Below are 21420 nucleotides of genomic sequence, written 5' to 3' on the forward strand. Positions count from 1 at the left end.
AGGGATCTCCTCCCTGGATATCTGGTATTGAAAGAAGAGCCTGCTTCTGTGTTCTTGAACAAATTCCTCCAGGCCCGTCACACCCGTCACACGCCTTTGCTCAGCTCTTCTCTCTGCCTGGAACGTTCTGCCTCCAGATGTGTCCATCACTTATTCCCTCACATCCTTCCAGTGAGGGCCTCCCTGACGCCCCTCCCACACACATCCTCTCCCCCTGGCCTGTCGTTTCTCCTTAACACTCATTCCTTTCTAACACACTTCATTTACTCCCTTATCTTGTGATTATCTGTCTGCCCCACTGGAAGGCAAGCTCCGTGACGGCCAGGATTTTTGTATGTTTTGTTCACTCCCACATCCCCAAAGCCTGGAACAATGCCTGGCACATAGTAGGTGTTGAATAAATATTTGCAGACTGATTGAATGATGAGTGACAGTTGGCTCTGCTTTTCTTCACCTTAAGCCTGACTTCCTCTAAATGCCCAAATAAGGTTCAGGAATATTCTATATCAAAATAAAATAGTCACCTGTCTTCCCTGATGAGAAGTCACGAAAGGATGGAATCAGCAAAGACACCGTCTGGGTACAAAACGCCCCTTGGTCTCACCGCCATTTGTCATCAAAGAGAGTTCTTGGCTGATGGCAGAGGTGTTCTCCATCCTGGCATCGAGGAAATGTTAGGAGTGCTGCTGAACCCATCCACAGAAAAGGCAGGAGGGTTTGGGGAAAGTCCCTGGCCTTCCCAAGGGGCGGCACTGGGTCACTCTGAGCATGTCAGAAAGGCCCCAGATTGGAGGGATAGTGGACCCAGTCACATGTGCCGTGGCAGGCGCTGGCAGCCAGCAGTTGCTAGAGATTTTAATGGTACCGACTTTGAAAGCAGGTGGCACACAGGTGAGAGCCGGCCATGTGGGGTGAGGCCCCACTCTGAGCTGTCCATGGACAACCCTGAGAAAGGACCTGGCTTGGCATCGGCAAAGTCATCACTGCCATATTTGGCATCTATCTGAGTTGTTGTTAAAACAAAGGCACCCTCAAGGAATTGATGTCTGGACGTAGTTCCTTGGCCAAAGTTGGAAACCTGTGAACTGGATGGATGTTACTTATCTGTGACTCTAAGTGAGAGATCATTTTTAAAGCATTTGGGGTTTGTCCTTCAACAGAATAAGAAGAAGCTAAGAGAAGCAGAAATGTGCTGTTACACAGATAACTATACTTGTATCTGAAAAAACACAATTGCAGTTGTATCAACAACGATCTATCCTGTTCGCGTCTCCCAAACACTCTGAAGTTTAAACCCTGGACTTAAACTGATCTCATTCATCTTCTGTCCCTTTAATGCCAACCCTCACCCCCAAACCCAGCATGTACTTGTTATTTTGAAAGATGGTGAAATGGGGGACTTGTCTGAGCTGTGACTGGAGCTGGCCTCTGTCTTCTGATCTGGGGACGCCAGTGACCATCCTCTGTTCTCCCGTGAAGCAGGGTCATTCATCCTGCTTTTTCGTCAGGCTTCTCTTGGCTGCTGTTATTTCTGCTGAACCCTTTCCTGAGGCTTACAACCTACCCTCGTGTCTTTCCTAATTAACTGTTAACACATTCTGGAAACCAGCTCCTTTCCAGGATGAACTCAGAGTTTATTCCAATGCCCAGTTTCATGTCCCTGAGTGGGAATGACATCTGGTCTCCCAGGGCAGGCCCTGAGATACACAGGCACCCTAGAAAAGCTCCCACACAGGGAGCAGGGCCAGTCTCTGCCTCGATGAGGCATACTTCTTTGCAAAGAGAAGAACCACTCTCAATTTCGTATGTAGTATACCATTGTCTTTTCAACACGAAGCCCTTCTAAATTGATAAATTTACAATTTTCCTTGTGGATCATCCTTTGAAGCTATTCAGCATTGTTTTGATACCAGAAATGATCAATCTGTCTGCTGAAGAAACTTCTAAAGATTTCAAAAGGAACTTGGTTGCCGCACCACAAATAAGCAGTGGTTGGCTGCCTTTGCACCCAAGAGCAGGACTTACATCTATTAATGTATTTGTAGATTAGAATTATACTCCAAAGTCAATAACCTGAGATAAATAGAAAACCCCTGGGCGGGGGATGGTGCAGTGTTACCAGCTTGGCCGTGGAAATCATCACGGTCTTGAAATATCACCAGACTCAGTCATGAAATAGTGGCTCGTCTGCCGTCTTCAGGGAAACACGGCAGCGTGCATTGGTTTGGCCAATTGATTGGAATCTAATTACAAAGCCATCTTGTAAGTATGTGCACGGGGAATGGGTGCCGAGGTTGCTGGTCAGCAGGCCCTGCCTTCTCGCTAAATGATAAAGCCGTCGCGGTTTCCGGCACACTTGTTCCTTTTAATCCTCGCTGCCTCAAGACATGGGAAAATGCATTTGTAAAAAAGAGTAAGACACTCTAGGTATGTTGGGTAACACTAGCTGTAGTAGGAAACAAACCCCCAACTTGCAGTGGCTTCCCTTCCATCTGACACACTGGGTCTCTGCGCTTCAGGTGGCTTTCTTCCCTACAGTGAGTCAGGACCAGATGCCATGTCTGGCTGCTCTGTGTCCCCGGAGATTGGCACACCCTGAGCTCAGCTGGCAGGAGGGGAAAGAAAGGACGACATAAAGTGGAACAGTCACTTAAATACCTTTGACCCGACGTGACCCATACCACTTCACCTCTCCTTGTGCTCCACCGCCAAGAATTAGTAACACAGCCCAACCAGGTGCAACGGGGCTGAGCAGCCCCTCGAGATCGTGGAAGGAGGAATGTGAACTTCGCTAGGAAGTCGGCTGACTCTGACACATCCCTTTGTAGCCTGGTATTTCGAGTCAAGAACAGGCCCTGTGTTTCTGGCCCCTCCGTTCTCTTACAGCTGTGCTTGGGGAAGACAGTGGTTTGTCCTTCAGAGACCTAAATGCCGGTATCGGCGGACCCTGACCTTTGATGGGGGCAGGGGGGTGTCCATGGAACGGTGGAACTGCTAAGCACAGTCATTTGTACTTTTTCCTTCTTTTCACTTTCCAAGAAGGACATCATCAGTCTGTGTTCATATTACAAGCTACAGATCCCAAGAATTCATGTTCCGGTGTATCACTGCACACAGAACTATTAGTAATGTCTGTAATGAGACGCCGTCTAAACGTGTTGATTTGAAAACCATCAAAAGATCATTGCTCTTTTGATGAAGCACTTCCTCACCCGTGGTGTTGCCGCTGTACAGGAATGGATTGCAGGGTGCAGCCGAAGGCGCCTCGCTTTACACTGGGCGCTGAAGGCTTGATTCACTGAGACTAACAGTGGGCGGCTGCGCAGATGTCACTGGCGGGGACCTGCCCCCCCCCCAGCCCACTGCAGCCGTGCCCTTCTCTGTCTGACTGTCTGGGCCCTTCCCTACAGGTACCCGTTCCCCGTGGTGTTCAGCAGCTGCAGCAGGAAGGACCTGGAGGCCAGCCTGGAGAAAGGCATGGGGATGTGTCTCTTCAACCTGCCGGAAGTCAAGCAGTCTTTCGGGGGCCGGAAGTGTGGGAACGGATATGTGGAGGAAGGAGAAGAGTGTGACTGCGGGGAGCCGGAGGTAAGAGACATGTTTCCAGGTTGTTGGCCTCCCCGTCCTGTCCGGGCAAAGAAGCGAGAACTCAGAGGAATTGGGCAGCAGAAAGAAAGTGCTAGAATTTCAGGCTGCCCAAGTCCTGTATGGCCACCTTGAACAAGCCTCCCAAGCCAAGGCGGCCTTGAATGTTAACTATCGCACAGAACAAGTTCTATCACTGGTTTAAAAAGATAAAGAACCTTCTTTGTTGAAGGGCACGGTATTCTCGGCAAGATGAGACAAGAATAGGCACTGAGCTTTGAGTATGACAGGAGAAAGCCTTGGCATGCCAGCTTCAGATAGCTAATAAGCACCATTGCGCCCTCTTTGTAAGGTGTGAATAGAGGGGAATTTGAATGAGCAGCATTCACTTTTCACCAAGACCTTCCTCCCGAGTTGAAATTCTGGGTGGCTGCTGCAGCCTCCTCTGTATGCTGGACCCGCAGCTCCCAGGCCCCCGTCCGTCTGCCTATTAGCTTTCAGGGACAGTCAGTGGAAACAGGGAACATTTTTATCCAGCAAAGGGCTCATTCAAACCCATTTTCCAACCAATGCCAGAAAAATTGCCTCGTTTCTGTAGGGCCCAAGCTAACGTTAATCAACATAAAAATCTTAGCAGCCACGTTTTCATCTCAGAATAATCTTGAGAGGGAAAGTGCAAGACAGAGGGGATAGAGTGAGACCTTCTGGTAAAGCAAGTGCCCCCTCGAAGCTTGGAGGAGGTTGCGTTTAGAATAAATCAAAGCAAAGACTTTGTACAGCAGGCAGGCTACATGTGGGATTCCCTCCCCAAGAGCTTATGCAAGCTGAAATGGCTGACAAGTTCAAGGCGGGCTTAGCTCGGTTCACAGATGGGCTTGATAAGGGCTTAGGAAGAGCGTGTCTTGGAGAGCTGCTCGAAAGGAGGATGCGAGAATCGGCAAAATTGTGCTGAGACTCTGGGACATATCACGAATTCCTGTGCTCATCCAGCAAACAACTGGTTGTAGCATCTTCATCACGCCCACCTCCAACTCGCTGAGGGTTCCCATCCCAGCAGGAATGACCATAGTCTCAGCATGACCATTTCTGCAATAATTTTTGGAGTGAATAAGCGCTGAGCACGGGAGTTGCGGCGGTGGTTTCGGTGGATGTTTTTGCACCCTTGCCAACATCAGGAGTCATCAGTGACAACAGCACTGCCCACAGCCGTGCTTAATTTTGCTCACGGTGCACAGGGAGTGGTTGCTATGCAGAAGCAAGCCCTCATTACGGGGTTACAGAAACTCTTTTTAAGATTAATGGAGGAATAATTGAAACCATCATGGGATGGGGTGTGCAAAGGGGAAACTCCTTGGACCCTTTAATTGCTTGAAGTAAAAAATAAAATGAGCTTAAATTATCCATATTTCACAGGGGAGGCCATGCTGACTTCAGAATGGTTTGTGTTTTATTTGAATGCCTTGTAATTGTTTATTAATCTAAATAAATTGGACAGCTCTTCATGGACCCATGAACTGTCAGGTTTGGAATGACTATTAGCAGTCATTTACTCATATTCTGTTACAGCACCACCAGCATTGCTGCCACCCTCCCCATCAGCACTATTAACGGTACCACTGTTACTGTCTCCGCCTCCATCACCACCATCATACCCACCAACAGCATCACCACAACCACTGCCAGCATGTCAGCAAATGCTTCAGTGTCAGACTTTTGCCAGCCACTGATGTGTGACCCTCAATTTTATCTCCATCAAGGAGCCATTCAGCTGTGACAGGGTGTGCCCTATCTCTCCAGGCAGCATATTGCATTGCAAGGCAGCTTAGGTTAAATCAAACTCTTTCCTTATGTAGAGCCAAATTTCACTTGCATGTAACTCCCAAATTTCTATACCTGTGGTTAGGGTTCTTATTTTGCAGGATACATTCTTGATATTTGAAAAGAACTCTCATCTTCCTCGTTCAAAGTTCTTTCTTCCAAGGAATCTTTCAAAGTCACAGGTGAGACATTTGCCTCACTTTTTTAGGGTATTTTTCTTTGTCTGTTTTTATTTTTCAAGGTTCAAGTTCTGTGTCTAACAGTGTGACAGCCCATTTCCAGTTTCCAAATCGCTCTGACCAAAACTTTTAGTCCAGCATGTTAACCTGGGTTCTGTATCCCCCTAACTAGTGCTCAGGCCTGGAAATAGTCATCCTGCCTTGGCTTTCGATTGGCCCACACATCCCATGACCCATCAGGGACTCTGTGTGTCACCACATCAATAAATCAGAACAACTTCCCCAACTCACAACTGGAACCAGCTTCTGCTCCCTTGATCCCAGAAATAATCTCCATTGTTTTCAAGAAGACGCATGAGCGTCTTACCCCAGTTCATTGTGATGAAGCATCCATGTCTACTACCTGCCATGTGAGAGTGACAACTAGGGCATTTGCAGGGAGCTTCCTGATGGCGTCAATTATTCTTCCTTCTTTGGAGACTTGGGGCTCCTCAGCTCTGTTGAACTTCTGTTGAGTCCTAAAATAATAAATGCATTGACAGGTGAATAATTAGCCTCTTATGATAAATATAGTACTGCAGAAGAAATAGATCCTGTGTCATTAAAAAAAAGGCCAAGTGTCTGCTGAAGGCTTCCCACACCAGGCATTGGATTTACATCAACCATAAGGATATCCTGACAACTCACTCACTCCTGCAGCTAACAGGGCTGGGACAGCAGCCCTATCTCTTTGCTTAAAGTCGATGGGATGCCAGTGGCTTGGAAATGGCTTTTAAACTTAGTTATCTTTCTCACATTATCAATCCTCTTTGAAGTCAAAGCTATTCTGCTTGGCTGCATTTCCATTTGAACTGCTGCTTATGTTATTTAGTGATTTGGTTGGGGGTAGTCGTTAAAGGATCTAAGGACCCAGTCCTAGGATGGCTGATTTAATTTAGAAGTTCAAGGAAATCTGTAATTTGGCTAATGTGTCATTAGCAGAGCCATTTAGGATGACAGCAGGATGATGTTGCTGTACATTTGATGGCACTGATCAGGAATGCAATCAATGGACTCTTTAAAAAAATTTTTTTCTTAACTTTTTAGGGTCATAAGTCCATGAGTTAGAAGCCCTTACTGTCATGAAAGTTACAGCTGTGACTTCTGCTTGGCAGCTTTATCTTATTGTGTATATTATATACTCCGGATGTTTATAGAGTCCTTGAACAAATTTAAAATTTAATAACTTTGGATGTATATATAATAAGAGCAAATGGCAAATACCTAACAAGAGCATAATTCATACAGTCTTACAGAGAGTCCAATTCAGATATCCAAGTTAGCCATACATCTTCTGGATTATTGACAAAATTTTATTAATTGCATTTAGGATTCTAATTATAAATTCATTCAGAAGATGGTTTTCAGGAGTGAACTATTATACTATTACAACAGTATATGATTGACTTCATTGTAGCCAATAATATATAAATTCTTCAGCACATATCATATAAGAAATAAAATGAAAGGACCCTGATAAATGAATCAATACTAAAGACTCTACGAATGCTTCCTTCTTCTGATAATTCAATATTTTGTAAAACGCAGAAGCTTTAAGTTATTGGAGTATTTTAAAGTACAAGGACTTCGTATATACACCAGATAAATGTGTGCAGGCCTTTTGTTGAGAGCTAAGGACAAGGTTATCAATCTCTCGTTTCTTTTTGTTAGAAGAAAATGGGCACTCGTGAAGCACTGCATAACAGAGCGTCACTTCCTCTTTTACTTTTATTCCAGAGAGGACAGTCCATCTCATGTTTGATCTGTCTGTTTAGATGCCTTGCAAATCAGTGGGCATAGGCCAAAGCCCTCCTTCCAGCCTCTCGGTCATTCTCACTCACATTTCTGACCTGAGGGGTGCCTTGTCAGGTCCAACAGCCCACCGTGCTGAGCAAGAGTCTCATGGACAGAATTCAGTTGGATGCAGGGGATTGTGGTTCAAACACAATTGATTTAATTTCATTTCCTGCCAGTTTGCTCCAGGTTGAAAGGCTCAGTCTTGGAAGTGTAATGTTTGCCTGCATCTGTGTATATTTTTAAATAAGTAGGTTCATAGTGTTCCAGGGACCCTGATACAGTTCATTGCAGTAACCGGACACCGCCTCTTCCCTCCAGAGCCCCAACTGTAGCTGACTTGAATGAGTTCCCCAGCCAGACTTCCTGCCCAGGCTCCCTTACTCATGAAAGGCGCTGCTGACTTTTTCCTGAGGACCCACACACCCAGTCAGTCCATAAACTCTTCAGAGACCTTTGCTTTCTTACAGATGAAGATAATCCTCCGTCAGCCTGGTTTTCAGCTCGAGGGCCAGGCCTTCTTGTTCTCTCTTCCCTTTTGTAGTCACTTAAGGCACATTTGCTTTCCACGAGTAGCTGCTCCCCAGCACCCTATCAAACAAACCCCATTTCCATCTCCAGGAATGTACGAGTCTCTGCTGCAATGCCAGCACCTGTACCCTGAAGCCAGATGCTGTGTGTGCCCACGGGCTGTGCTGTGAAGACTGCCAGGTGAGTTTTCTGGCCCCCAGGGTCGCCCACAGGTTCGAGTGCTTCAGCCCTGCTGCAGGGCGAGCAACACAGCGCCCACTGCTGCGGAAACTGGAACTCCTTATCACGCACGTCAGTATCGTCGCCTCCTGTGTTTGTGATCTCATCTCCCTGCGAAGTGCCTTTTTTTTTTTTAGCGGAGCCATCCTGCCACCTGTTGGGCAGCTCATTGGCAACTCAGCTCAGGCTGGGAATCACACCACTGTTGCTCAGAGCTCGCACTTTTGAGCGAGCTCTTAACCAACTGAGCCACTCGGCTGGCCTGCAGAGGGCCCGTCTTTGTGCTAAGTCACCTATGATAAATTACTTACAAACTAAAAAGCAATTGGACCAAAAAAAAAAAAACAAAAAACCAGCTCGATGTTAAATATTCCAGTTGTGCTGCTGTTGGAGGCACACGCAGTCCTGTCACCAGCACCTGAAGGATTCGGAGTCCCCATGCCTGTCGCTGAGCCTCAAGCCGGCCTCCGCGTGGTCCTAAGACCATCTGCCTGCTGGGCAGAGCAGCCTTGGCTGTCCGAGAGCGCCACATAAACATCTAGATCGCCATGTCCTCTGAACAGAAGGTGCCGGCTGACCCAGCCCAGCCAGGAGGGTGGCTTTATACCTTGGCCATTCCAGCCGCCAGTACAGCGCTGGTTTTGGCAACTCCATTGTTTGTCTCATTATTCAGACCTGAGATGTGACAATGGAAGACAGAGCTTTTGGCTCAGAGGTTCCAAGGGTAGAACTTGATTTCATTTTAATTAAACAATCGATCTTGGCATCCTGCTTGCAGGAACCGCTCTCTTGGAGGACAGGGATCCAGAAATGCTTTAAAACATTTTACGCTCAGCTTAAAATTTCCGTTTTATCCCCTTCCTCCTCGTGATTGACTAATGGGGCCATTAAAAGAAACTGGCACCCCCTGGCACGTAGCAGCCGGTGGCAGAAGATGCCTGGAACAGGGTGGGGCAGGGGAGGTCATCGGCTGCCTTCACTTCTTCAATCACAAAGAGATGAGGCGTTGGTCGGAGGGTCCCCAGCACCCCGTGCTGCCCCTGCTTTGCGCCTCCTCCATCTCTCCCCGTAAAGGCCTGCAGACGGGCTTCCAGCGCTACGGTTTGATGACAGTGTACAGTTGCTATTGTGGTTGTGCCCTTAGAATTGTTTTTGTCACCTTGCCCACACATGCTAACACTGCAAGTGCAAACCTTCTCTTAAAACAAATAATGGTGTTGGTGACTAGAGATCTTTTCCTTAAGAACCAATGGGTCCATCAGGCAGCCCCCTCCCGCCTGCCCCCCAGGTGACAAGAGCCAATGACCAGCTTGTGTACGCATCAGAAAACCCTAAGTTGCATGACACTAAAAAGAGGCTGCTCTTTTGGTTGCCCCCATAGTGGAAAGGGGAACCCCAGGGTAAGACTGTTTATTCAGTGTCTCCCTCTGCTGTAAGGGGACTTGCTTTGAAGTCTTTGCCCCTTTATGTGAGGTTTCGTGAGGATGGCCTGCTCCATTCCACCCCAGGAGCACTGCTGAGAACCCACCCCCACCCCCCTTCTACCTCCTTGTTCTCTCCTTCCAGCTGAAGCCAGCAGGGACGGCATGCAGGGACCCCAGCAACTCCTGTGACCTCCCGGAGTTCTGCTCGGGGGCCAGCCCCCACTGCCCAGCCAACGTGTATCTGCACGACGGGCACCCGTGTCAGGGCGTGGATGGTTACTGCTTCAACGGCATCTGTCAGACCCACGAGCAACAGTGTGTCACGCTCTGGGGACCAGGTACGCAGTGCCACCAGCTCAGCTCAGAGTGGGGTGCTGGGGAGCTTGCTCGCTGCCGTTGGAAGCATCACTCCTGGGTCACACGGTCTAATGGGGGAACTGGCTCCCTGGCAGGGCTGGGGCCGGCCTTGGGGAACTCAGTGCGGTCCAGCGAGAGATGTGTGAGCCTCTCCTACGTGTGTCATGGGAGTCAGGGACAAGCCAGCCGTGACCCCTGATCGCAGATAGCTTAACAGGTAGTTGGACAGATGGATGGACAGAGCTTAATCACCACCACTCTGATTGTGTAAATGCTAATTCGTGCTCAAATGAGGACCCTGACCAGGTGCTGAGGGTGCCAGAGAACGTCACTGCCGCTGGAGGGGCCTGAGGGCAGCTCAGGGGGGTAGTCTGTGACCAGGGGCGATGGGGAGAGGGAAGTAGTGAGCCAGCGTTCGGATAGAAAGGCACATAGAAGGGACAGCTGGGGAGGGAGTCCCGGACACCAGAGCTCAGTGGAAGAAAATGGAGACAGGAGCTGAGGCCATTTTGGTTCTGAAAGCAGAGTGATGGACTCGTGTGTTCTAAAAGAAGCATCCAGGCAGGAAGGTGGCTGTGACAGTTAGAGGGCGTTCCTCCACTGCTGCTTATGTGGGCGATTCTGGCTGCGTGCTCAGTACAACCTGTCCCTCGTAAACCTCCAGTGACCCCTGAGGTAGGGACGATGACTGCAGTTTTACAGAAGGCAAAGCTCAAACTCAGAGGCCAAGTCTCCCCCGTCATGAGGCTGGGATTTGAGCTGAGTCCATTGTGACCCACAACCCAGCATGTGACTCCCTCCTTGTGCAATCACCGCGGTGAACAGGCCTTGAACTGAAATTCCATGGACGTTCTAAACTTAAATGGAGGCTCAGCTACGAAAAGGGGGGACTTGCTCCCCTGTGTGTGGCTCTCCTGCATGGCCCGTCTTCTGGGGCCAAAGGTCCAGGGCCCTGTGGGCTCGTCACCCCAGGCCTTGCAGTCCATCTCCAGCTCCCACGGAGAGCATTTTCTAAGAATGCAGGCCCCACCCTGTCATCCTTCTTCACCCTCCTCCCGCTGGCTGCAAGGGTGACCTCAGTTCTGGCCAGAGACCCTAGCTGTGGCAAGTCTGCTGTGGTCCGTGAGGCAGAGAGCCAGGCGAGCTCAGGCCCCGGCTCTCGGGAGGAGAGAAATCCAATACGGACCCTTGTCAGACTATTGTGGTGAGGTTTTGGTTTTCGGAGTGATGAGGGAAGTAAACTAGGGCAGAAAATTATGACTAGATATTTAAGCTGAGGTTTTTAATGTGATGTGATGTGATGTGATATGAAAGCAATGACCTAAGCAAGGAGAACAGGGACAGGTGTGTCCTGGGGCTGGGTCCTGTCATGAAACTCACTACCCCACCAGCCAGAGGGCCCACTGCCCTTCAAACCTTCTAAGGGAGAAGAAAGGGCAGCTGGGACGCAGCCCCCACTCACCTCACCCTCTGAGCTCTTCTAGCGTTCCTCGGGCTTTGTTGATGTGCTAGACAGGTAGAAACAGGGACCCTGATGTACCTGGGGCCTTAGCGCTTCATCTTTGGTCCCTGACCAACCCCCAGTCCTGCCCTCCTTGCCTGCTGGCTGGGAGGGCCCCCAGGCAACGATGGGGTCCCTCAGTCTCAAGCTGGGTGAATGCCTTTCGATGACAAACACAAAGTAGGTACTCACTATACACGTGTCAAATGATTGTATAGGCTCCGAATGGTTTAGTGACTTCAGACATCGTTTAGCCAAGCGAGGTCACCTTAGGACAGTGGCCACTGCGGCAGACCAAATCTTCATGGCACAAAGCATCCTTAGTGGCTGTCCCTTCCAGTCTCTCTCCCCTTTGTGAGTTACAATGGATGTTATAGGGCTCCCTTCCAAGGAGCATTCCACGGCCAGAGCACAGACAGCACTTGGAGCTTTGGGGGTGAAACGTGCTCCTCAGTGCCCTGCCTTATTAGAATGTCTGGCCCTGTTTCCAAAGTGAGGCCTGACAGACCTCCACAGCTCTGTCCAAGCCACCACCAGTGTGTGACTCAGCTGGCTGCAAGCCTTTGATTCATGGTGACCAACCCTGGTGTTTATTATCTCATCGGATTAGTCCTTCTTGAGCTGCCTGACCAGAGAGAGACGGCCAGACAGGCAGACAAACCGACAACCTGACTCATGGACTGAGCTTTCCAAAAGCAAGAGCAGGAGGAAATTACCTGCTTTGAACTGTCAACGCCCTTGTGGCCAGGGGTGACGGCCAGGGCGCCTGCTCTGCCTCCTGCGGAGGGGCTGCTGCCCAGGGGCTCTCAGCTTCTCTCCCCCACCACGCTCGCCCTGCGGACTGAGGAGCCTCTGCCAGGCAGTGGTGAGTTTGCCATGAGGCACTCCTTGCACATACACGAACCATCCCTGGCTTCAGGGATGCTCACAGTCCCTGGAATCAACAGTGTGGTGACCAGATTTGGGGAGTCACCTCGGGTTCGTGACTTTCTGGGTTTCAGTCTACCTGGGCCAACCCCTTCTTGGTACTTCAGATCTCCACACGACCTTCCTCAGGTGGGCGGAGAAGTTGTGTGCCAGGCCAGCGGTGGCCCTCCTTACCGGGAGCTTCTCAGAAGGGCCTTTAATCACCCCCTTTGCAAATGCAGCGTGTTCCTCTTCTTCCATATCAATGTTGTTATTTTGTTGTCCATTTCAAGGGCACTGTATGAGTTTCCTCTGGCTGCTGTAACAAATTACCACAAAAGCAGATCACAACACACATGTATCATCTTATAGTTCTGGGGCTAAGAAACCCTAAAATCAAGCTGTGAGCAGGGCAGGGCTAGTTTTGGGGTCTCCGCGCCTCTTCCAGCTTTCAGCATCTGCCTGCACTCTGGCTCATGGCCTCGTCCTCCATCCTCGAGGCCAGCCACACAGCATCTTCAAATCTCTGTCTCTCTCTGACTTCTGCTTCCATAGTCACCACTCCTCCTCTGACTCTGACCCTCTGCCTTCCTCTTATGAGGACCCACCAGATTACCCAGGGCCATCACCCCATCTCAAGAGTCTTCACTTAATCACAGCTTCTGTGTCCCTTTGCCATGTAGGGTAACATATTCACGGGTTCCGAGGATTAGGGCCTGGACCTCTCTGGGGGTCTGTTTTCTGCCTGCCACAGGCATTGAACAGACCACTCACTGGCAGGGTGACCTTCAACGGATTACGCAACCTTGTTGTGCCTTTTCTGTGAAATGGGGATAGCAATATGCCTACCCCATGGGTACAATGTCCTCTAACACAGCCTCATCTGCTCTATGTAATTCATCACATGCACTAGCATGCTGGGTGCACAATACCTGGTAAATCTGAACTCTATAAATAAGACGTGACTGTGTTTGCAGGATGCTCACAGACTAACGAGCAAGATCTTGATGAGACCTGGGGCTTTAAAAAGGCTGCGATATGGTGGGACATGGAAGAGATGGGGGCTCAGCCTGGGGGAAGGGGGCGGGAGCCAACCAGGAAGGCCCTGGAGCAGTCGTTTGCCAGGGTGGAGAGGAAGGGTATTTCCTGCGTACAGAATGACAGGGGTCGAGGCACACAGGAACCATGGGGCCACTCCAGGCAGATGCGGGCAGTTCTGCTTGTCTAGAGCTTACTTAGGCTGTGACCTGGAGAGCAGAGGTCCTCAGCTGTCACCCCATCCTCTCATTTGTTAAATGTTCACTGCTGTCCTGCTCTTGTGGGACGCTGACTCAAGAGCCCCGATTCTGCCAGAGTGACATACTTCCCACAGTTCCTGTGTATTCTTGCCTGGACCTGGAGTAGAGTCAGGATGTGACCATCACATTCCCAGGGGCAGAGGTGACTTCCTCAGCCAGGCCCCTGGCCGGCGGCGAGATGCACCGGGCTGAGAGCATTTTCAGGCTGTGTTACAGTGGGCGGTTGGAATTCGCTTTCAGGATTCGGAAAAGGAAAATCTATCATCAAGGACGCATTTGCAATACCTTGTTTCCCAGCCATTAGCAAATGCTCTGAACGCTGCGAGTCACTGAAGTCTTGCTCTGCTGGCCCATGCCGTGTGTCCCCAGGCGACCTGGCCGACTTACTGACTCATCCAGAAATCTCCAGCTACATTCAGGAAGCAGTTACCACTTTCCAGACCTGGCTGCCCGAACGCCGCCCGGATGAAGCCCTTCCTTGCAGCTAACCATTCCCTTTTGAAATGGGCTTTTCTCAATCCAGCATATTAATATTTCAATAAAATATCCTACTTTTAAACCTCTCTATAAACAAAATGATAAAAAAAAATTCAAAACATATGCCTGCACCTCCCAACTGGCAAAGTCATACACTTTTAGAATGTCTTTTGAGTTTTGGGTTCATTTGTTTGTTTTTCAAATTATTGTTGCTGATGACCTTGTTGGCTTGGAGTTTGCATTTTTTTTCCCTCACTGATTTTCCTCTCACAGATCTTGTATCCCAAGACTTCACATTGTTGATAGCAAACACGTAAATGTTATCCACAGTTCAAACTGTGCCTTGTATTTAGCTGTCTTTGTCCAGCTTAGTCTTAATCGCCACAGAGATTTTCTGTCGATGCTACGTGACCTTGATTCCTTCTGAAATACAGCTGGATAATTTTCTTCAGGCAGAACATTTACTTTTGCCAGTGTTGTTTATCTGAACCACAAGCATGGTTGCTGAAACCATGAGTTGGAAATTAATCTCACGGATAACTACACGTCTAGAGCCAGAAACATTTTGCATCAGAGAAGTCCTGAAATGTGTTCATTTTGTCCATTTTATCACTCACCGGAATCTAGCGTCACCTGATGGATGCAGCGTGAGCTAGCCAAACCATGTTTATGAGCTGGTAAATATTCAGTGTTTATCTGCAAGGCCGCTTTAAATGAGTTTGGTTTATCATGCTACACCTGGGGTAGGACATTTACTCCTCATCTACAATGATGGTGGCGATAGATGGGAAGAAGTTTTTCCAAGAGCCATATTGTATAGGAGTCAGGAAAATCTCGCTTTGGTCCCACTGTATGAGAAGGAAAGCATAAAATGTGTTTTCTTGGGCTTCATTTTCTGATGAACACAGAGGTCAATTTGGAGAAGTGAAACTAAGAAACATGAAGAGAATGAAGACAGCCTTCCTTTGTTTATAAAAGTGCCTTTGTCTGTGAATATTCGTGACAGAGGTTAGGAAAATCAGTGATGGGGAGGAGGAAGCTGATTTGACTGAATCGGAGAAGTACATTTGCATAATGGAGTCATTTTAAGGAAAGATTAGATCAAGTAAATTGTGGGCCTAATTCAAGATGTCATCATGTCTCTTTCAAAAGACATGATGACATTGGGAACTTCCAAACTACAATTACAAATATAAGTTATATCACTCTGAAGATAAAACTGGTAATTAAAATCCAGCTCTTCCTATATAATTATAAAACTCAGTAGGATGTCAAAATTTCCTCTGAAAAGCTACATTTTATCTTTTGATTATGGCAAAACATCTAAGACTTCCATCATTAAGAATTGCCAGGCTATAAACTCATGAGATGTAGTAATGGTAAGAAAACGTGTCATTTTTTTCAAGAGATAGACATGAAACCTCTCGTCTTCACAGAAACATGAACAAGCATTTTTAAGTGCAGCGACATTAGACAAATCAATGTTTTATAACATCTTATGAGTGGATACAAACCATTTACACTTTTTAAATGATTGACTGTTCTGTCTCTAAGATAAATGCCAGGTGGCCACCAACACACAAAAGCCACCTGAGAGTCTTGGCTGGACCCTTGTCCCTGTCCTAACTGTCATCGGCATGTTCCAGACACCCAAGGCACTCACGAAGTTGTCTCTGTGTTGTGTCTTCACATCCATTTCCTTCACTGGTGTTTTTTTTTTTTAAGGAGAGCTGCCTCTGCTCATAAATAGAGTAAGCTCTGAGCCCCCAGAAATGGTTTCCTGCGTATCAGGCTTCTTACTTTGCCAAAAACTTGGAGGGAATGACAGCTGCTCTTTGCAGCAAGTAAACTGTTTTGTGAACTTATATCTTCCTTCCTCATGAGACAGCGTGGTAATACTTCATTTGATGGACATAAATAAATGCAAATCCAGAGTCACAGAAAAGATAAGCCAGGAGATGGTGTCCATTTACCCCCGATGCTTTGTTCTACGGAAGTCACAGTTGACTTCCTCTGGGGAGGACGTCTGAGACATGCTGTGCTTTCCCCAAGATGCTTTGCCTGTCTGTGGCTTTTCACTCGTTTGTTCTTGGATCGCATCTGCTCTGCACAGGCCTGAACACCGTCACTGTTCTTGGGGGCTTTGACAGTCAGGCACAAGCCTTGGGACATCACAAGAGGGGTGGGCGACAGCCCTACAGGAGGAATGAGAGAAGGAGGGTTGACCGCGGCCTCGGGGGCAGGTGGTGATGGAAGAAGGCCCCGATGTGGAGGAATACAGCAGCCCAGGACCCTTGTCCATCTGGCTCCAGCAGTGAAGTCCCAAGGAAGACTGCTTACCTGGCTGAGGTCATGTGTCAGCACCGACCCGGTCATATGACCTGTGGCATAGAGCACTTGTCAGACTTGAAGCTTACACTCATCCCTTTGGCATTGGGGAGGGGAGGTTAGCCCCACCTGAACCACATAGGATGGATTTTCCATAAGAAACGTGTTCTGTTCCTAGAATGAGGAATATGGGAGGAGTGTTAGATGACAAACAGTTGAACAGCCCATGTTTCCTATGCCACAGTTCGTTTTCACAGGCCCCTACTGGTGCTCCAAAGCACCAGAGGAAACCTTCGCAAGGGCACCGGCTCTCCTAGAAAGAGAGTCTCCCCCAGGAGGGGCGGGGGTGCCGGAAAGGGTGGTGCCGAGCAGTGCCCCACCTCAGGCTGCAGCTTGCTGGCACTGGGAGGTGGCCTGGGACCTGCATGGCACCATCCCGCAGCCTGAAAGTGGAGGTGGGGCAGCAGGAAGTGCTGTGACCAGGATCAAGTCTCAGCCGCTTAGGTGCTTCTGAAAAAGGTTTGTTCCTTTCGAACTCCTTGGTCTTTAAACATCCATGCAAGATTTCTCATCCATGTGGAGATTCCAGGGCAGGAAACGCCAGCCAACTGGGTGACAACAGGCCTTGTACACAGAGCTGCGCTCCACCGTCCTCCCCCTTCTGCCACTCAGCACCCCCACACCTCACGTGGAAACAACAGCAGCCTCAGAGTGTGGACGAGAGTTGGCGCGAGTTGTCGGCCCCCAGGAGGTTTTCCGCTCCGAGGTTTTCCCTGAGCAGCCCGTCCAGAGCAGCCCTGGACGCTCGGACTGTTGTCGTCATAGTACTCTCACCACTAGGCTAGGGGGACGTGTTCATTTGCTTGTGTTCTGTTTCTCCTTGAAATTTTGAAGCAAGTAGTAGTTTTGTCCAAATTGGTCACCACTGTACCCCCAGTGTCTGGCAGGTGGTAAGTGCCGAATAAATCTGTGTGCGATTGAAGTATGCAACATGATGAAAGGATGGGAGAGAGAGAGAGGGAGCGAGGGAGGAAGGAAGGAAGGAAGGAAGGAAGGAAGGAAGGAAGGAAGGAAGGAAGGAAGGAAGAAAGGAAGGAGGGAGGGAGGGAGGGAGGAGAGAAGGAAGGAGAGACAAAGCCAGACAAGCAATAAAACAAGGGTTCGTGCAAAAACACAAACAACCGTTTAGTTGTTGGTATTCTGCAACAGTGCCACTTTTCTCAAACTGCTTTCATCAGTTGAATCCAGGTACTTTGATCAAAGTACCATCGGACAGGATTACTGTCAGTCTAGAGTGCAGGCTCAACACTGACACTCACCTTCCTCACCCCTCCCCTACGCCAGCAAGTAGATGAAAAACAGTAAGAGGGCAGAGTGTGGAAGAAACAGATCGGCACTCGGCACTCGGCAGAAGCTGAGTGTGTGTGTGGTGTAGTCACACTGTGTGCCAACATGTGACTCTGAGATGCAGTGAAAGGGACGTGAGCCTGATGAGCTGGCGACTTTGCCTCTTCCCATGAATTGTGCCCAGTTTGGGGTAGTGCCTTAAAAAGAAGTTTCGGGAGGCCTCTCTAAAGTGGTTTGGAAAAAAAACAGAATGGGAAAATGAGAGGTCCAGTACTGGGGTGGCTTAGCGCACAGGTCAATGGCTGAACCTGTTTCTGATCTCAGCTGTTGCAAGGGTTTGATTTGGTTTGTCAGTTTGCTTCCTTGTTTGTTTTAATGAGATGCTGATCATGGCTGCTCGCGGCTGATGAAGGGGAACCAGGTGCAGGGTGAAGAAAGATACATGTTTTGAGGAATAAGCACACCTTCTGTTCCCTGGGAGGAGGGGAGTCTTGCCCGTTGTTAGATTGGGGACTTAAATAAGTCAACAGTCACCTTGGAAGGCAAATGGGACCTCCCCAGAGCTGGGAGTGGAGTTGGCAAGGGCAGAGCTGGGATCTGGGAAGGTGGCATCCTAGCAGGTGGAAGTGATAGGAGAGGCAGCGCCCAGAGAGGGCACCCCTGTGGGAGAGAAGGCAGACCACGGTGACAGCACAGGGCACAGTTCATGCTAGAGAAGGTGGAACGTTTTCCTGAATTTCTCGTATAGTCTTCAACAGAGACCACTATGCATACGATTCAAGAGCCCCCCAAAGCTTTGGCAATGCAAACCCAATTATATGCCCTCTGTCCCTGGCTGGAAGATGTGCTAAAAATGGCCATTTCCTGAGCTCTCTGTCTCCCACATCCCTGTTGCCTGGACAGGGTCATGCTGTACAAAATGACTATTGGGGTTTATGCCTCCATGGCCTCTGAGAGGAACCTCTGCCTTGCAAACACAGGGAGCTGTATGGGGCTGGAAACGTGCGTGAGAGCGCTGCGCTCTCCTTTGCTCCCTCGCTCATTGCTTCCCCACATTAGTCATCATCACTCCTTGGAGCCTGCTTGAGCTTGCATTTTCTCACCAGAACTGTGGGGCATGTCGTCCAAGAGAGGAAACTTCCCCTTCTCCTGCAGCCAGCCGGCCCCCTCCCTTCTGTGTGGACCGGGTCTGGCCCCACAGCCAGGCCTCATTGCCCGAGAGGCGGCACATGCCATGGGCCTGAGCTGTGAAACGGAGAGCAGAGGTTGGCTTTCCCTCCACCAGCTCCTATCAGGAGCCAGCCGAGACACAGGACTCAGAAGGCTCTCTTAACCTGAAAGCCCAGTGCTGTTCAAAGGAAGATGCTAAAACCACTTGCAGGAGGTCACGGTGCGGCTTTGCTTCTCTTTCAGGTGCTAAACCTGCTCCTGGGATCTGCTTTGAGAGAGTCAATTCCGCAGGTGACCCTTATGGCAACTGCGGCAAAGACTCCAAGAGTTCCTTCGCCAAATGTGAGATGAGGTATGGAACCTGCGTCCCATCCGCACCCTTGCTGGAAATGTCCCACGTTGCTTAGGGCTGGTCCCAAACTTCCCCTCTTGGGGGATTGTTTGTTCTCGCCCTTCCAGAGATGCGAAATGTGGAAAAATCCAGTGTCAAGGAGGAGCCAGCCGGCCAGTCATTGGTACCAATGCCGTTTCCATAGAAACGAATATCCCACTGCAGGAAGGAGGTCGTATTCTGTGCCGTGGGACCCACGTGTACTTGGGCGATGACATGCCAGACCCCGGGCTCGTCCTTGCCGGCACAAAGTGTGCGGATGGAAAAGTAAGACCCCAAAGTATGATGCTCGCTTACATCTTAAATATAAGTCTGGAAAGGGGCCCATTGAGCAATGTCTTAGCCAAGCACTGAGTTAGGAGGTTGGTTTGTTTTCCTAAATCCATTTCTTCTCAGAACGTTGTGTCTGGAATCCAGTTCTTTGCACCTAGAAGAAAAAGTCAATAAATCCTGGATCCTGGGCTGACCACTGAGATGTACTCGGGAAAATCAAGCTTGTTTTCTCGGCCCGTTACTGTTAATAAGTCATTTCTCCATTCTGGGTGTCATGAGGCTTTCCAGCCAGGAAATTACTTTGGAAGGAAACGCTATAGCATATTATATTGTTTTTGGAAATGTGACCTTGGTCTTTGGCACAGAGTTCTCGGGGGCTTGTTCTCACCTGGACAGAACGGGAAGTCGAGTGTATTTTCAGAGACCCCGTCAAGAGCCTAGGAGAGAGGAAGAGATGGGATAGGAGTAAAGCTGAAGCTGAGTACTTTTGGAGAGCAGGGCAAAAGGTAGACTGGGGTATTTGAGAGTTTAGAAACAAAGTCAAAAGTGAAAAACAAAGAAAAAAAAAGAAAGAAAGAAATGGAGATTTTTACATTCTGCCATGTTGATTTTTCTCACCAAACTTGCTCATCAGACTAAATGACAGCAAGTTAATAAATGTTTTAGGAAGGATGAGGCCGCCTCCACATGCTTTTCTTAGGGCCAGATTTTCAAAATGATTATGAAATCCCTCACTAACGTGGAGCTCACAGAGTAGAAAGCTGCATCAGCTCCTGTAGCAGAGTCCCCAAGACGGGGATCCCCGCCACACACCCTCAGCCATGAGCACTTCGTCCTTGAGGAAATAGGATGATACGTGAAACACGTTACACATCCTGGATGTCTCCTTAACAACGCACATTAGCTTATACTCAGGCCTTGACATTAGAATGACACTCGTTTTGATTTTTGTTTTTAATTAATTTATTTACTTACTTATTTAAGATTTTATTGGGGAATCAGGGAAGGGGAACAGACAAGTTGCTATCCCTTTGTTCTTCAGTCTAGTTGAGGATGTCGCTTCACTGGCCCATGTTGGTATTATCATTGTGCTCTTCCTGGGTGAGGCAGATTGGTCACCGGGCCCTGGACGGCCACTCACGGCAGCTCTTGGCAGCTCACACCAGCTGGAAGCCATTCACAGTGGCTCATGGCAGCTTCACTGCAGCCTACGCTGTCGCCAGCGACTCACAGCAGCCCAGCTCCAGGTGGAGCTGTTGTTCACCATCTTAGCTGTAGAGGGCACAGCGTCACTGGTCCTCATGTGGGATCCGAACCAGGGCCCTGCTTCTCAGAGCTGGCATCCCAAGCCAACTCCTAACCAATGCGCCATTTGGCCGGCCCATGACATTCGTTTTTAAAACAGTCAAGACAGGTGCATGTAAGCACTAAAATTCCAAGGGCTTAGTTTCTCGGTGAGTTTTTTCTTCCACGTGCAAGCTTAAATGTGCTCTGATCTCTGTTTCTGAGAAACACTGGGCTCTGAGAAAGCTGTCTTTCTCCTTGTCTTTGGGTTCGGAAGAGAGCAGCACCTTTACACTGTGATGCTAACTGGGGTCCTGGTGTGTTCATTGCATCCTCAGACAATTATCAGCTGGAATGTGTCAATCCTCCTGGCCAAGATGACCACTGGCCCTGGAGCTGCTTGGGTGGGCACTTTCTTCCAAGGGCATTAATTGTGCCTTCCACAAGCTGTTGGGATCCAATGGTGAACCTCCCATAGGAAGGTTCTACTGGATTAAAA

General features: G+C 49.0%; 1 protein-coding gene across 1 annotated transcript in view; it reads left to right on the top strand.

The window, feature by feature from the left end:
- The window catches only part of ADAM12 (ADAM metallopeptidase domain 12), a 309331-nt gene that overhangs the window by 252504 nt on the left and 35407 nt on the right, over positions 1–21420 (top strand). The window contains exons 12-16 of the mRNA XM_019654224.1: positions 3411–3588; positions 8037–8126; positions 9732–9927; positions 19217–19325; positions 19433–19631. Coding sequence (XP_019509769.1) covers positions 3411–3588; positions 8037–8126; positions 9732–9927; positions 19217–19325; positions 19433–19631 — 772 coding nt within the window. The remainder of the gene's footprint in view (positions 1–3410; positions 3589–8036; positions 8127–9731; positions 9928–19216; positions 19326–19432; positions 19632–21420) is intronic.

The sequence above is a fragment of the Hipposideros armiger genome, unplaced genomic scaffold (genome assembly GCF_001890085.2).
Source record: "Hipposideros armiger isolate ML-2016 unplaced genomic scaffold, ASM189008v1 scaffold_216, whole genome shotgun sequence".
Lineage (NCBI taxonomy): Eukaryota > Metazoa > Chordata > Mammalia > Chiroptera > Hipposideridae > Hipposideros > Hipposideros armiger.